At 35.2% G+C, this 15,421-nt stretch overlaps 1 protein-coding gene across 4 annotated transcripts; it reads right to left on the bottom strand.

Moving 5' to 3' along the window:
* Positions 1-4,614: 4,614 nt before the first annotated feature.
* Positions 4,615-13,625, bottom strand: smg (sterile alpha motif domain containing protein 4 smaug). Of its 4 annotated transcripts, XM_090173716.1 has the most exons (15): positions 13,336-13,625; positions 9,313-9,525; positions 8,636-9,232; positions 8,425-8,553; positions 8,203-8,355; positions 8,022-8,131; positions 7,856-7,942; positions 7,545-7,788; positions 7,394-7,482; positions 7,013-7,122; positions 6,574-6,943; positions 6,413-6,506; positions 6,271-6,351; positions 6,127-6,172; positions 4,615-6,043 (listed from the first exon to the last, which is right to left on the bottom strand). In XM_090173716.1, the coding sequence occupies exons 2-15, from the start codon at positions 9,518-9,520 to the stop codon at positions 6,016-6,018; spliced, it is 2,346 nt and encodes a 781-aa protein (XP_090029842.1). In that variant the 5' UTR covers positions 9,521-9,525; positions 13,336-13,625; the 3' UTR covers positions 4,615-6,015. The 4 variants fall into 4 exon arrangements, with proteins under 4 accessions (XP_090029842.1, XP_090029841.1, XP_090029839.1 ...); XM_090173715.1 differs by having other exon boundaries at positions 6,108-6,172; positions 8,203-8,553; XM_090173713.1 differs by having other exon boundaries at positions 8,203-8,553.
* Positions 13,626-15,421: the final 1,796 nt, after the last annotated feature.

Below are 15,421 nucleotides of genomic sequence, written 5' to 3'. Positions count from 1 at the left end.
AATAATAATATGGTAGATAACTATACTATACGTTCTAAAGTATTACTCGTTATGTTAAAATGTAGCTTTTTTCGCTCGACTTTTTCATAATTTAGGTCGCCATTTACCAAAATGGCGATTTTTTTCTTTTCTTTAAACGTGTGATAGACAATAATTCGTAGAAGAGCACTTCATACTATTTAAACAGTGAAATTTTAACAAATTATTTAATTATAGTATGTGGAATTTTGGATTTCAAGAAATTTATCTATTGACCCTGTTTCAATGCATGTTTCCCACCTTCCGGTTTGCCTGTACTATAAAGGTACGATTTTCAGGAGCCACGGCAGTCTGCCCGCGCGATTTTAAAAAGTCGTAGTTTTTAGGGTCTTGATATTGGTGTTTTTTATTTAAAATTATTTATCTACCGCAATTTATATTGTCTTAAGTAACATATTCTACTTACAAAACGTTGACATTTTTTGTAAGAATTTTTTTTTGAAAGCTGTTTTATTCAGTAACCGCGGAAGTACTCCATGACTCAGGGGCGGCTTAAGGGCCGGGCAACCCGGGCAACTGCCCGGGGCGCCGTTTTGAGAGGGGCGCCGAAATTGAGTTGTGCGCCTTTTTGGTTTACCAAGAATTGGATTTGTTTATAAAATTTTTAATGAAAGCGTAACATAATTTGAAAAATCTTTAGCTAATTAGAAATACAAACCATTTTCACAACCAACATCGTCGATGAATGTTTTTTTGCGACTATTTATTTTACAATAGTAAATAAACCATAAAATTACGGTGCATAGTTCTGACGAATAAAGCATTTTCCGGGTATTTTCATTATAAACCAGGGTATATAATATGAAGAAGGAAAAGTGGTTGGGCGATACTAGAAGAATAGAAGTGTGTCAGAATTTTTAGGTCGGTGTACCTAGCAACAGGAGCCATACCACCGGAGGCCTATCATCATAGTGCCCTACGCCAGCGTCCCCAAGCCCGGACAGGTGACAAATCCAACATGGGTAGTAGCGTGGGGCTAGCCAGTAAGAATTTGCCTCTACACCGATTACGTAATCATTAATGAGTTCAGATGATTACGATGAATACACATGATTATGATGAGTACATAATGATTACGATGAGTACAGAATGATTACGATGAGTAAAGAATTATTATGATGAGTACAGAATGATTACGATGAGTACAGAACGATTATGATGAGAACATAATGATTACGATGAGTACACAGGCAACCCAAAACTTTAAAATTGTTACAGATGAGTAATTGAGTACGGGATAATTCCAATGAATAAGCGTGATTACAAATGATTACGCGCTTTACAAATGATTACACGTGATTACAGATAAGTACGCGTGATTTCATAATGATTACGGGTGATTACAGATGAGTACGAAGATTACAAATGATAACGGGATTACAAATGAGTACAAAAGAATAGGTAATCATTAGAGTTAGGGTGTACACCGATTACGGGAAGTCGTTAGCCCCTCGGGTAGTAGTACCCTACTACTGATGGTCGGACCTTTGACGCAAACCACTCAACCCCAGCAGAAGGTGCAGCAATGGGTGGACCAATTCTCACTTCGCACACAGCCGTGGGATTAAGAGTGGATGCTATAGCAACTCCATCCGACACCCTACCAACGTAGGTAAAGAGTCATACCCTTTGGAGAGAGCTCCTAAAGGGGAATGACGGGACGCAGCGGTCCACATAACCCGGCACAGCTGGCCACTGAGATCCCGGTGTGACTCCAAAAGGCCGGGAAACAGGACCAACGTGCCCTCATACGGAGGCCCGCCACCCCACAGCAGGCTACCAAATTCGCCGAGGCGGCCAGTTTACACGGACCCTCTACGTTAACCTGAGTCGAAGGCTCGAAGCTCAGTTTCCAGCCAAACCTGGCCGAAGTCGGAGGTGGAGATAGGACCATTTGATCAGAGCTAACATCTCCCAGTGGGTTACAAGAGCCGGACCCTGACTCCCCGGTAAACCCACCAATTATTGCACACTCTTACCCATTTAGGGTGAGAAGAATAGAAGGAAGCCCAAACTAATACAGTACTTCTATGTGCTTGCTTGCTATTTCGTTGTCATTTATCCAGCTTTATGATAAATAAACTAGCAGGCCATTTTCAATAATTATATTTGTTTCTTAGACTATAATGAACCTGCATTTAATATTCTAAAATGCATTTAAATCGTTTTCGATTTTTAGTTCTAAAGCAGTCTATCGGTACGATTTAAGCTGTCGTGTGTCCGTGGTTGCAGTAGTTTCTTCTATTTTACGCGCACGCGCAGAAAGCCATTTATTAGTTTCAGTTAAATAGTTTTAGTTAGATAGATATTAATTAGAGTCACGTTGAATTGAATTAAGATGTCCGAGAAAAAGAAGCATTCTGGTTCTTTTAATAAAAAAAGGAAATGGAGAGAAGCCGTTGAAGCAGAAAAGGCAGCGACAGCTTTAAAAAAGTTCATAAGTGTAGGCCTTAAAAAATCCCGCAAAAAAGTTTTTAAATTAAGTTGTTAAAGCAATTAATGTAATGAATAAAAGAATAAAGTTTACTAAGAACAACCCGTGAGTTAAAAATAAAAATATCCATTATTTTTATCTTTAACTCACGGGTTCTTCGTAAACTTAATTCTTTTATTTCACATATTAACCGTGATTCTATTCAGTATGGACATTACAATTAATGTACTTTAGGTATACTAGTCTGGCCACCTTACCTAGTGTTTCAAGCTCCATGTAAAATGACCATGTACCATAAAGAAGGTATTAAATATGTTTACACAAAGTATTTATAAAGTGATTAAAGGGATTATTTATTGTTATGAAAACGGTAAATTTATAGCATGGACATGGTAATGTTTTTTACGGGGGGGGGGGGTAGTTTAATTTAGTCTCAAAACAAGAGGGGCGCCAAAAACCCCTCTTGCCCGGGTGAAAAATATTTCTTGAGCCGGCCCTGCCATGACTAGCTCCTCCTAGGCTCCTACAACTAAAGCATAAATAACCCTACATTACCATGCAAAATGGGGGTGCATTTGGCCCTACCTGCCCCCCAATTCCGCGGCTCCTGCTTTTATTTAATTGTGTACTGTAGCTGACATGGATATTGAAAGCTTAATATGTGTTTTTATATTAAAAATTCATTCTTCTGTCCCCTTCTGACAGAGGACGTAAAACACAATGCCATCTACATTATAGAATTTGTATTGTAACAATAAAATATGCTACCAAACAATTTTCTTATACTGTAATAAAACATCATATTTAATTACGACCAAAAATTAAAATAAAGGGAAAACTTCAGTCAAGATTATTTAATTTCAATAATCTTGCTTTAGCCACAAGCGGGCGTGACACGTAGGAGGTTTAACTCTGCATAGTAACTAAATACATTTCGGAGAAATGGGACGTCGGTGATACATGGACTGTAAATTTTAGAGGACGAGTAAAGCGTAGCCTTCCCCTGTAGAATTTTGGTTTCCCCGAGCATCAATCACTTCGAACTAGAGAGAGAGAGTCCGTCAAGGTCATTTGTACCACGCATAGAGATAGACCCCCCCCCCGCATGTTATCTGGAAATCTGGCCGCCCGAATGACACGCGCTTTAGTTTTTTTTTATGACCTTGAGCGACTCCCGTCAGCCTGATCGGTGAACGGGGCGTAAAATACCTCGGGAATACCGGTCCTCTAAAATTTACAGTCCGTGGGTGATATGAGCTTTCGGATTAAAAGCAAGAATATGTCAATTCGGTGAAAAGGGAATTCGGTGATATGGGAATTCGGAGAAAGGGGAATTCGGTGATATGGGAATTCGGAGAAATGGGAATTGGGAGAAATGGGAATTCGGAGAAACGAGAATTCGGAGATGTGAGGTCACTAAATACATTTCGGAGAAATGGGACTTCGGAGATATGAACTTTCGGAGTAAAAGCAATTCGGAATTATATCAATTCGGAGAAAAGAGAATTCGGTGATATGGGAATTCGGAGAAAGGAGAATTCGGCGTTGTGAGGGCGACCCTAACTAAATACATTTCGGAGAAATGGGACTTCGGTGATATGAGCTTGCGGAGTAAAAGCAAGAATATGTCAATTCGGTGAAAAGGGAATTCGGTGATATGGGAATTCGGAGAAAGGGGAATTTGGTAATATGGGAATTCGGAGAAATGGGAATTCGGAGAAACGAGAATTCGGAGATGTGAGGTCACTAAATACATTTCGGAGAAATGGGACTTCGGAGATATGAACTTTCGGCGTAAAAGCAATTCGGAATAATATCAATTCGGAGAAAAGAGAATTCGGTGATATGGGATTTCGGAGAAAGGAGAATACGACGTTGTGAGGTCGACCCAGCTATGCTAGCATTCTTACGCCACCTATACTTGTATCGGTCGCGAATTGAATTTGTGACAAATTAAGAGTTTAAAATCTGAATAGTTCAACCTTTGAGTATTATTATAAAAATTATTTTATAACAAATAGTTTAACGCAAGTTTCGTTTCGGTCGAGAATAGACGAGCGTTCCCCATTAGGATATATTTAGTAAAAAAATTGTAATTTCCAATTCAAAACCAAAAGTACTTAACATTTCTTTATTCTTTATTTTATAACCATAAGAAATTGGTTCATTAAAATTCGCTTAAAATGAAATAAACATTTATGAGACAGCTTTATGTCTATTGAAATGTGGTGTTCTTTTAAGCTGTATGAGACAAAATAAAAAAGCAATGTTAATCTTGATTACACAACATTTTAACAATGTAATCTTAGATAGGCAATAAGAAAAATGAAATTCTCGCCATAATATCTATCAGCTTTTTTATATGCAATCTGCTAAACCCACCAGGGGCTTTTGATTTCTTCTGACAATTTGAAGATATTTTTTAGTAATAGAAAATCAACTCATTTATTGTCTTTAACATTCTCATTAAAAAAAAGGTTAAAAGAAATTCTAAAACTATATTTTCTTTACAAAGAAAAATCTAAAATCTGACTGATTTTTTTTTCTGTGAGAAGCTAAAAATGTCCAGAAATTAGCTGGTGGCATAATCCTTTTATACCCCCAAAAACTACTCAAAAGATCCAATCTATGACATGTTTTTTAGTAGCAAAAATAGTTTTATATTTGAGCCATGTCTTTTGAAAAAGTTGTAGCCATTATTAATTAAAGTAAATCAAAAGAAGAGAAAAGATGTCTGAAAGATGGCACAACACGAAAATAATCACATTTATACATTTTTTTCTATGAGTATCTGCTAAACAGTGAGTATCTAAAAACCTAATAAAAAGTTTGATTAGAATTAGAGGAGTCTATTTTTGCGACTGCCATTTAAAAAAAGGAAATTAAAAGAAATTTTAGACTGTCCCAGCAGTCTTCACTCTATAATAAGCAGTATTTGAGATAATTTATGTTTAAAACTTTAAAACAAACCAAAAATAATGCACTGTACTAAAAAAAATTACAAAAGAAAACACTGCAGTTTCCTCTCAAGGAAAAGTGGAACCACATTCAGCCACACAAATAAAATAGTACTTTTGATATTTTCTTTTTGAGAAATCAAATGTACGGGATTCTACATGTAAATCTATCATATTTTACCAAAAATAATCCAAGACTTTGGTAATATTAATAATAATAATAATACAGCTGCTAATTCCAACTTTTTGAAAAGAAATATTCAAATAGACAATAGGGACGGAAAGTAGGGGAAAAAATCACGTACACAAAGAGAAGGTGCTAAAAAAAGTAAAGTTAGCTTAGATAGTCAATGCTCAATGTTCGCATCAGAGAAAAGCCACTGAACACTTGAAAATTTTCTCCCATAATGTTGTTAATATTGATTTCTTTTCCAATTGAGCTAATGCGCATATTAAAGTTGAGCGCAAAAAAATTGATCATTAGCTCTTCTTAATGAATCAATTCTTTTTAAAAAATGCGACAAGTTTGACTGAGTCTTCCAGCCAACTTTATAGGATTATTTTCCATTCTTGGCACAAACACAATTAGTATAGTAGCCAGGCACGTTTTTCCCTTAAAAATATAATTAAATATTAATTATTTCTTTAAATTAAAAAAACTACACATGATAAACAACCTAAAAAAATTACCATTACTTTGAAGATTTACTACCAGGGCTTGAGAGACCATCCGTATTTTCATCTACAATTAAAATAAAGTCAAATTAATAAGCTTCACTTGTAATTATTTAAAACCAAGTACAAAATAAATCTAGGACAAGATCCAAAATTTTTTCATACCTAAAGATTCAAGAGCATGTTCAGTCATGCTAAGGCACAAGGACTCAAGCCTGTTGTTAATTTCAGGATCTCCAGACAGATCTATATTTAAATACGAGATAATTACAAAAAGAACTAACTGTAATAAGAAACAATTTTATACCTTCCATGGGCTTTCCTAACAGAGAATTTGCCAAAGGATTAAAACGCACTGGGGCTGAATGTGTCCTTTGTATATTTACATGTGGTTTAAGATGCTACAATCAATATAAAAGTAAGTTATAGCTATAAAAACTACCATTGACAAACTCTTCTCATACTTACATCTTGAAGGCTTGGCCTTTTGACTACCATAGATAGAGGACTACGTTGATTTGTCCCTGTCTGTTGAATTCTTGTTAAAAAATCCTGGTTGCTCTGGGAATTTCCCAGAGCCACAGTATGAGATGACTGCTGGCATGGTATTCCCGGAGACTTCCTAAAACCAGAAATAGCACTATTGCCACTGCCATTGTGATGATGAAGGCCAAGGGAGCCAGAAGATGATGTAGTAGGATTGGCAGAACCAGCTGCATTTATTCCTTTTTGGTGATGGGAAGAACTAAAATCAACATTTGTCGAAGACGGATGAACATGCTGAGAACCATTACTAGGGATGGAACAAGTGTTTGTGGGCTGCTGAGAATTCCATTTGCTAAAAACCACAAATAATTAAATTATAAGAGATGAAGTAAGAATTGAAATAATTTATAACAGACGGTACCCTTTGCTTTGTCTGCTATCAAGAGATCTCCGTGGAGGAAGAGGATGCCAAAGTTTTTGAACCTGTTGCTTCCAAGAAAACAGTCGACGTTTTTGAGTAGGATTGAATGCCTAAATGAGATAACTTATTACAATGAGTGGCGAGCTGCTTTAATAGTTGAAATTGTTAATTGTTTCCTAAATTTCAGTGGAGCTACTTCTCCGTAGCATTAATTCCTGAAGGCGAAGTAGCTCTGCTGAAATTTTGAAATGCATAAAAAATTGTTATGCAAAAAAAATAAACCAACTCATTTCAATTTTATTAAATCACAATAGGATTCATCTAGCAATTGAGCGTACGTACAGCTTAAAGAGTTCAAAATGTAAATTTTTTTGTATATACCTCGTGACTAAGGCACTTCTCAAGTAGCATGAGGAACAAATTAAGGCACTCATCTTCGGGTCTAGCTTGGACTAGGAGGTTTGAGCATACTGAAATTGTAATTGTTAAAATACATTTCGCAAAAAATTAAGACAAAAATAAAAAGGTGTACTTTTTCCCATAACCCTCGTAAAGAGTCCAGGCAAATCGCCCTCAGAAACATTCCCATTAGGACTATCTACTCCATTTAATGGAGAACCTGATGGACTAATAGCACCTGATATTGGTCTTTTATCACCAAACTCCTGAGAGGACACATTTTCATTTGGAGATTCCCCATACGCCTTCATAGGGGTTTGAATGATAGACTTCAGTTCAGCCAAAGAATTTTTTAAATTCCCAGTTTCAGCAAGATCCTAAAATATTAAACATTTGGCAACAAATTCCCAAAGAAATAAAACTACGTTAAATGATAAAATTTACTTTTTCCAGGCCCTTTAATACTTTCGATCGTTCTCGTAATTTTGAGATACTCAAAACAATCTTGTGCCTAGCTCCTTTGGTCACATTCTATGGATAAGTAAAATTGGTCAGAATGACTTGTGAGTGAAGAAATAGCTAAAATTGTAACTTTTGAGGTTCAACTAACATGACTCTCTAATTGTTCCTCTGACAAATTCATCATCTCTTCATAAGTCATTTGAGAGAATAAGTGAGCGTACTTATGCAGCCTTAAGGTTTTTAGCCAAGAGGGAACATCTACAGTTGAAAAATAAGTTGAAAAATATCTCTTCTAATATTTGACACAAAACGTTTTGTATATTAGGCACCTTTCATTCCACTTCCTTCCGTATTAAAACTGTTCTTCTCCTCTGAGTGGCTCTCGCTTCCACTGCCAGAGGAGGCTATACTGCTCTGAGGCGAGAGTGGGGCATGATCCTGCTGCCCTGTAGCAAACACGCCACATCCACCAGGATTTGATACTTGAGATTTAGCATTAGAAGAATGAAATTGTGGAGATTCGTTGGTATTAGCCAACCAGTTTACATTACCATCCACCGGTTCTGAAGAAAAGCCATGACTAGTTTGCATAGTTATTTGATGATTATCAGATATGGGCGGCGTCAAACTATTGCTTCGTATCAAACGAGATTGATACAGTGGCAGAGTATGACTAACAGCTTCAAAGCAAAAAAAAATAAAGTAAGAAACTACAAAAAACTATAAAGTGAAATAACAAATGTAAAAGTGAATCATATTTACAAGGATGAAAAGGAGGAATAACGCCATGGGATTGATTATTTGGTGTTTGCATTGGAATATGCGCAATACCAAGGCCAGGAGGCAAACTATTGCTTCCAAGGCCGCTTAAACTGGTGCAATTACTATTCATTGACATCAAACCAGCACCTTCTTTGCCAAAATCCAATAAGCTTCCAGTGCCAGTAACATTGGCGCACCAGCCCTCTCTCTGTTGTCGGTTGGAGTTGTAACCACTGTCATTTAAAAATCCATTGCCATTAATAAGAGGAATTTTGTCAGTTCCATTAGGTCTGCCATTAATGGGATTAAAGTAAATAGAGCTGCAATTGTGAATCCGATCTTCTAAGTGGCGCAGCCACTGGGAAAGAGACCGACGATCTTCATCGCTTATGGCCGGATGCAAGAGAGAGTAGGACAGGAGTTGGCGGCTTTCTTCAATATGAATACTATTTTCGATCGAGTGAGCCAAAATTTTAGGTATCAAACTTAGATATTGATATTTAGCTTCCTCATTGCCAGGGTGTAAGAGAGGTAAATGAAAAAGCATATTCATCACCGCATTCTCTTTACTTTCATTGCACAAACTACTGATGTACTCTATTGAATTAATAGAAATTACTTAAATGCCAATTTTTTTTTAATTTAGACTTATCCTAAAATATGGAAATACCACTAACCCGGATCATTCGCCTCTTGTTCGTGGACTTTAAGATCCAACCATGAAGAGTAAGTCTGTTCCAGAACCAGAGAAAGAAACCTGGCTTGAATAGGTTGAAGTTTCTTGAAAAGAGAATAGAGTGCCACAGTCTGTTCGCATTCATTCCATTGCTCAAACCAGTTGACCACTGCATTTACTTGATCACGAAACATTACTGTTGACTTCATAACTTCTACAAAAAAAAGTATAGGTAAATAAATATCATATAGTCAACATTGAAACAAATTCATATCAGCTACCAACTTTAAAAGTTTAATCATAATGAGAACAGAATATACAAAATAATTCCAAAAAAAATATTATCTAGAACAGAAACCCTTGAACTCTGATGGGAACCACAAATTATTGTAATAAATAAAAGATAAATACGCAATCCTGAAAAAGAGCTAAAAAACTAAATCGGTAACCTATATTAGGAAATTCTTAAATAGACTATAAATGCATATTAAGTTGACAATATTTCAAAACTAAAACTAGCTTAGAAAAGTGCGTTAAAAATCCTTCACACAAAATATGAAAGAGATCAAGGCTCACCGGTGTTACACAAAGTACTTAAAATATTATACCAGCGTCAATTTGGGGTACTTAGTGAAAAGTAACGCAACAGTGACCTTGGATAATTTAATTAGGGAAAATTTTGAATAGTTTTGAATTATTACCAAACCATAAGAATTAACAAAATGCCATATTCAGGAGACCTAATAACACTTATTTTTGTGAAATACATCTAGAGACATTGTAGTATTTAGATCTAAAACCTTTTTCATTATTATAAATTTGATAGTTTCTACTAAAAATTCAATTCAAAAGCAGTAAATCATAAAAAAATATTAGAATCCACCTTAAAAGCCTGACAACAGCTAAATACCTGAAACAGCATTCAAAATAATATACACCCACCACACATTTTAAAACGATAACTTTAATGTAACATTACCTTCCATGGGAGGTGGGGGTGGAACCGAAAAGGGTGAAAACCATAATCCAGTTATAAGTTGCATATTTCTTGGTCTTAGTATTAATTCAAACCAAATTTAAAACAACACTGTAATCCAGGTTACCGATATATCCACAAATTATTTAAGAATAATTATAAATGCTTTGATTGTCACAAATTCACAGTAATTTAGAAACACTGGTACATCACGAAACTTTCAGGTTTAAATTGCAAGCGAATGAAGCACATTTAAAAATTTCCATACGTAATAAAACTTTGATAGCTGAATATGGTCTAATGGACACTGGAGAAAGGTAAGATTACAATGAGAAAGTTACTCTCCTTAAGACGAAAGACCTTTCTAGCACTTTTATCACATTACTCTCCCGTGATCAGTATCTCGTAACATATGTAGGTTATTAAGCTCTTCGTTCTAGTCTGTAGCCTGTCTCAAAAAGACATGCTTAACTGACCCACATTTCAATGTGTACCAACAGGTTAGGTTGGATGGAGAACGTTTCAGAGAAGGGATCGCAAATGGTAGGGGGTAGGGCAATGAGAGAGTGAGGAAAAAATTACATATGAAACAAGGAAACTGAATGATATGACCGAGCCCTTTTGTTTAGATTCGTTTCGGGGCAGCTTTATAAAGAAATGGAAACACTATAAATAAACAGGGCTTTTTTTACCAAAGGTTCAAAAACCTAGGTGTAACAGCCTTTTTGCATTGCACTACAAACCTCACTAAAGTCATGGTTACACTGCAGTCTTCAATTAAATCATAATATAAGGGATAATAAAGCAAGAGTTTGAGCAAACTATAAAAAACTTTGAAAATATTTATTATTAAATTTCATTATTAATTTATAGCAAAATTTTTAACTATAGTTAATTTATTAATAATAATTGTGGTATTTTAAATGTATTTAAAAAATATAGTTATGGATGTAAAATTAGGTGATTGCTTCCTTTACTAGTTTATTGGTAAAATTACATTGTCAACGTTTTAAGAGAAATGGCAATTACATTGGCCAAAAAAAACATTTCACACAAATAAATCATATATATATAAACATGAAATTATCAGTTATATTCTATAAAAAAATGGCATTCAATCAATTTGAAGGAAACGATTTATTGTATAAAAATTTTATGTACTTCCCCCAATGAGGGTCGATGGTCTCTCTCAAGACTTAAAAAGCCGTTTTTTTTTGGTATGATATAAAGAATGGAATAAATGTTCGGTAAACCTGAGGGGGAAAGTAGGAAAAAGAAGGACAAAACAGCCAGTACGTAACGGTTTAGTGGATTCTCTGCAAGCTGCCGAGAAGGAAAAAAATAGGGCTGGAGTTGATAGTGAAATCATTTTTTAATAGTGTTGATGCCCTTTCTGAATATAAGAGGAGTTCAATGAATTTTTATTTGAAATAGAATAGAAAAATTGCCAAAATTATCTTGAGAACCAATTCTGGTTTTTCGCTTTCTCCTTCTTTCTTTTTTTATACTTTAAATTATTTTTAGAACTTTAAAAGGTATTTCATGGAAGAATAACAAGGTTATTACCCCAAAAAACCCTTTAAAATTTTTATAATTTCTTAATTATCACGTGAGAAATACCAAGGATATTAGTACTGAGAGTCCGAGACTTCCTTATACCTTTTAATTATTAATTAAACTGGACTCAAAAGGTTTGGTATTTTAAAATTTCCAATATGAGGCTGTATCAATTTTCATATTGTACAAAAAATGTGCAAGAAACAACTTCAATTCATGCAGCTCTACAGAATTTACCATTTTGGGTTGTTTTTTAAACTTGAAAGATTACCCTGAAAATAAGTCTATTAATAATAACACCTCTATCAACCATAGAAAATATTTCACTAAAACACAGTGAAAAGACCGAATCAATAGCTAGTTTCATCATCATTTAGTATCTCTATGAGTAGCTTCCAATAGAAATACACTTTCTCTGAGTAACTATCTTTATTCTCAGTAAAGTATTTGCTAAACGTTATACCAATATAATAGTCTTATGCTAATCTTTAGATGAAGCAAAAACCCAATTATGAAACCACATATTAACAATGAGATGTAACAAGTTTACATTCATAATCGCAATTTAAACAATTTTTACATATCATAATCAACTAGTACTATTAGTTTTACATCTTAGCTATACCATTCTTACAAGATAAACTACTTTGGTAGTCTTTAGAAGCAGAACTAAGCATATTTACAAGTTATAAGAGTTCACAACCTTCCCAAATGATGGAAGACTAAGAAAAGCTTGAAAATTAGGGTTTTAATAGAAATTTACAATGTAGCTTTTACGAATTGGATATCCATATTCAAATTTATAACGTTTCACATTGAGCAGCTCTGATTGCTCACCAGTTGCTCAGATTCATTCTTTGGTTACTATGAAAGGCTCTTAACTTTTTTATCCAGAGATGAAAGATGAATATACAAGGAGAATCGATTGCCACTGAATAAAACTTATCACATTTTTGCTTGGCTTTTGGAAAGAGAGTCCCTGCAACCTCAGTGCTAGAACCGTGATGTCACAGTCAAATCTGGATAAATATTTGAGCACTCCCAATGGAAACATTATAAATTATCAGTTAAAGAAGTTTCCTCACTTTCAATCACAGCTTTAAATAAAATGTTGCTGCGATTTCACAAATGCAATCAAGCAAATCAAGTCAACCACAAACTTGGGTCTATGAATGTTTGATCATAAATTTTACTTTTGAGTAGTGGTAAAAAATTTAACATATATAATTAAGTAAGACTAGAGTTCAGTAATTAAGCAACTTGAACTAACAAATAAATACATGATATAAGGAATGAATGAGCCTTTAGCTCAGTGACTCCCAATGCCAAAGCATGGATTAAACAATAGCAAGCCTAGCAAGTAGCAGGTTACGGTAGCAAGGCCGTAACACCAAGGCCCACTTTTTATTTTTTAGGTTAAGTCCAAGGCTTAGTAAATTTATTATATGAACATAGACATATGACAAAAATGAAAAATAAAAGTACACTTACAATTTTGAAATGTGTATTTTTCTAGATTTCGTTTTCGCGCAATTTTAAACTGGTTTGCCTCATATTTTTCGCAAAAGTAAACTTGAACAAATCACCATTATAACTCAACCCATATTACTAAAATTTTTGCCGTCGGACTTTTTTCTTCGGTGCAGTGTGCACCCATTGGTGTATTTTGGTACGACTCAAATAAAACCTAATAATAAAACAGCGATTACGCGAGGAAGTTGACAGCGTTGCCAATAGCTTTAAACGTTTATTCTGTGGATGCCTTCCGCCAGTATATTACTCGCCGACAAGAAACTTCGTGGATTTGCAAAAATATTATAGCATACCGGGAAACCTATCGCCATCTAGCCACAAAGCAAGAATCAAATAATTTGGTTCTTGAAAGATACAGATACTCTAGTATTACCAAGAATGTATGAAAGTTACTAAGAATATTGGACTACAGGATTCAGATTTCCATCCTCGCCAGCCTTGGAAATAACGGTGGTCAGGTGGTCAAAGACCAATTAATTAATTGCTCAGACCAGTTTATTTATTAAAAATTTGGGGGGTCCCTGGTCACCGTGTCCAGTTTATTAATTCGAAATAATAACAAAAAAACAGAAGGTGACCAGTTTAATAATTCCAAATAATAGGAAATGACCTTTTAATTCAAGGTTTATATCAATTTTGATTTCCCTATTCACTGGATTTCTATGTACAGCGACTCCGCTTACTACCGCCGCGGCCGCACGCCGAGGTTTTATGTAGAGTCCCTTCGCTCGCATCCCTCAAGGCTCAAACGAGTGGAACTGACTAACCCCCCTCCGGCCTCAAACCCTCAATCCTCTAAGTCTCGTTTTCCCCCAAGTACGGTAGGCTACCCTGGCTACACGGTAACGGACCGGGGACTCTGGAGTTACGGGGCCTAGAGAAAGAGGGCTAATACGGTAAATTACAAGGGTCTTCTAGGCAATGGTAGAAGTCTTAGGTGAGATAATACTATATTGTACTATTCTTGTGGTACTCATAAAATAAAGTTAACTATTTTGAATACGTGTAAAGTTAATGTTACCAACATAATCTAACTTCTAAACATGTAATATAGGTTTTTTTAGGCTTATAAATGACATTAGAACATTTTATATGAGACCAGTTAAATAATTCATAAGCTAGGGGGTCACTGGTCATAAGGACCAGTTTAATAATTCATATGCTAGGGGGTCACTGGTCAACAACCAAGGCTTTGAACAACCAAGGCTTAGGAGCTAAAATGAGTTCTGTTAATGTAATTAATTTGCAAATTAATGAAGTTCTCGGAGACTCACGTTCTAAAATAAATTTGCATTGTAAAATAAAAGAAGCAGGTTTATTGGAAAAAATAGTTGAAATTCAGGTTTAGCTTTTCTGGCGCATCTACAAGATTCTTTTGAGCCTAGGCCTAACTCTTCTAGGTTTGATATGGGTTTTAATAACGCTGGTGGAATATTCCACTTCGACGACTTTTTCCATTTTCGGAAAGCGATCACTTATTGATCATTTCCCCCAACCTTTTATTTTTCTAAATTACTCATTATTTAAAGGGAGTTCCAAAGTTCGGTGGTAAAATGTGTGTAAAGTCAGTAAAGTGCGAAATTTACGGTTAACTCTGCCCGCCTCTGAATTTCTGATAAGGCGGAGTGAGGGGTTGGGGGGAAGGAAAAGCATGCTCAAATTTCTTTTTTTTTGCCACCGAACTTTTGAGCCCCTTTAACTTCATCCGCACAAACCGAGCGAGTTTTTAAATTTCAATAAAGATACATGGTCTGACTAAAATTTCTCAATTTCGAGGTTTTCCATTGTCTTAAATAAATATGTTACTAGCCTATAGTGTGACTCCTAAAATTACTAGGATGAATAAAAAGGTTAAAATCTAACGTAGTCCACCTTTTTACTGGTTCGTGGTGAAACAAACCGCTAGTGAAGATTTTTGAATGGAATAAAGGTACAGTGGCATACTTATGAGTAATTATGTTACATATGCTACAAGTGAAAAGTTTCTATGATTTCTAAAAGTTTCCCCTGCAATGGATTTTTTTAAAGGCATTTTAATCAAGGA

This window comes from Leiobunum rupestre, chromosome 4 (assembly GCF_980474605.1).
Source record: "Leiobunum rupestre chromosome 4, qqLeiRupe1.1.hap1, whole genome shotgun sequence".
In the NCBI taxonomy this organism is placed as follows: Eukaryota; Metazoa; Arthropoda; class Arachnida; order Opiliones; family Sclerosomatidae; genus Leiobunum; species Leiobunum rupestre.
The sequence above is the reverse complement of the archived record's forward strand: the minus strand, read 5'-3'. Positions and strand labels throughout refer to the sequence as shown.